Source organism: Mesitornis unicolor, unplaced genomic scaffold (genome assembly GCF_000695765.1).
Source record: "Mesitornis unicolor isolate BGI_N332 unplaced genomic scaffold, ASM69576v1 scaffold12169, whole genome shotgun sequence".
Classification (NCBI taxonomy): Eukaryota; Metazoa; Chordata; class Aves; order Mesitornithiformes; family Mesitornithidae; genus Mesitornis; species Mesitornis unicolor.
Genome location: NW_010206598.1, coordinates 8266 through 8693, shown reverse-complemented (window position 1 = coordinate 8693; position 428 = coordinate 8266). Strand labels below are relative to the sequence as shown.

Genomic DNA, 428 nt, shown 5'->3' with positions numbered 1-428 from the left:
AGTAGTTTGGTGGTGACAATGCAGCCCAGCCATGGCAGCAGCAGAGGCACCGACGTTTGACGGCCCTGAGCCCATCTCCAGGTTGTTTTGGGGAGCCTCATCCCAAGGAGCCGGCACGGTCCCCCCGCCAGCATGCACACTGGGGAAGCGCTGGTTCATCTGGCACTGAGGGAGGGAGAATTGGGACTGGAGCAACCCCTCCTCCGTGTCCCCATGGCCTCCCGGGTTCAGCTGCATGCCCCCCGCCGTTCGGTGAGCGCCGCCGTAGAGCCCTTGGCAATGGAGCTCCGTGCCCGTGCCCTGGCAGGGGAAGCTCTCCTCGGGGTAGGTGAGGTACTGCTCCATCTCCAGCAAGCCCTGCTCTGCTCCAGGGCCCTCCATGCTCTCCAGGAAGACGTTTTCACTGATGCTGGGCGGCCGCGGGCTGA

The 428-nt window shown here is 65.0% G+C and overlaps 1 protein-coding gene across 1 annotated transcript in view; it reads right to left on the bottom strand.

The window, feature by feature from the left end:
* GLI1 (GLI family zinc finger 1) overlaps window positions 1-428 on the bottom strand; it is a gene marked incomplete at its 3' end in the record, with an annotated part of 9822 nt that overhangs the window by 1171 nt on the left and 8223 nt on the right. Inside the window, 1 exon segment of the mRNA XM_010191828.1 lies at window positions 55-428. This exon segment is cut by the window's right edge and continues 12 nt beyond it. Coding sequence (XP_010190130.1) covers window positions 55-428 — 374 coding nt within the window.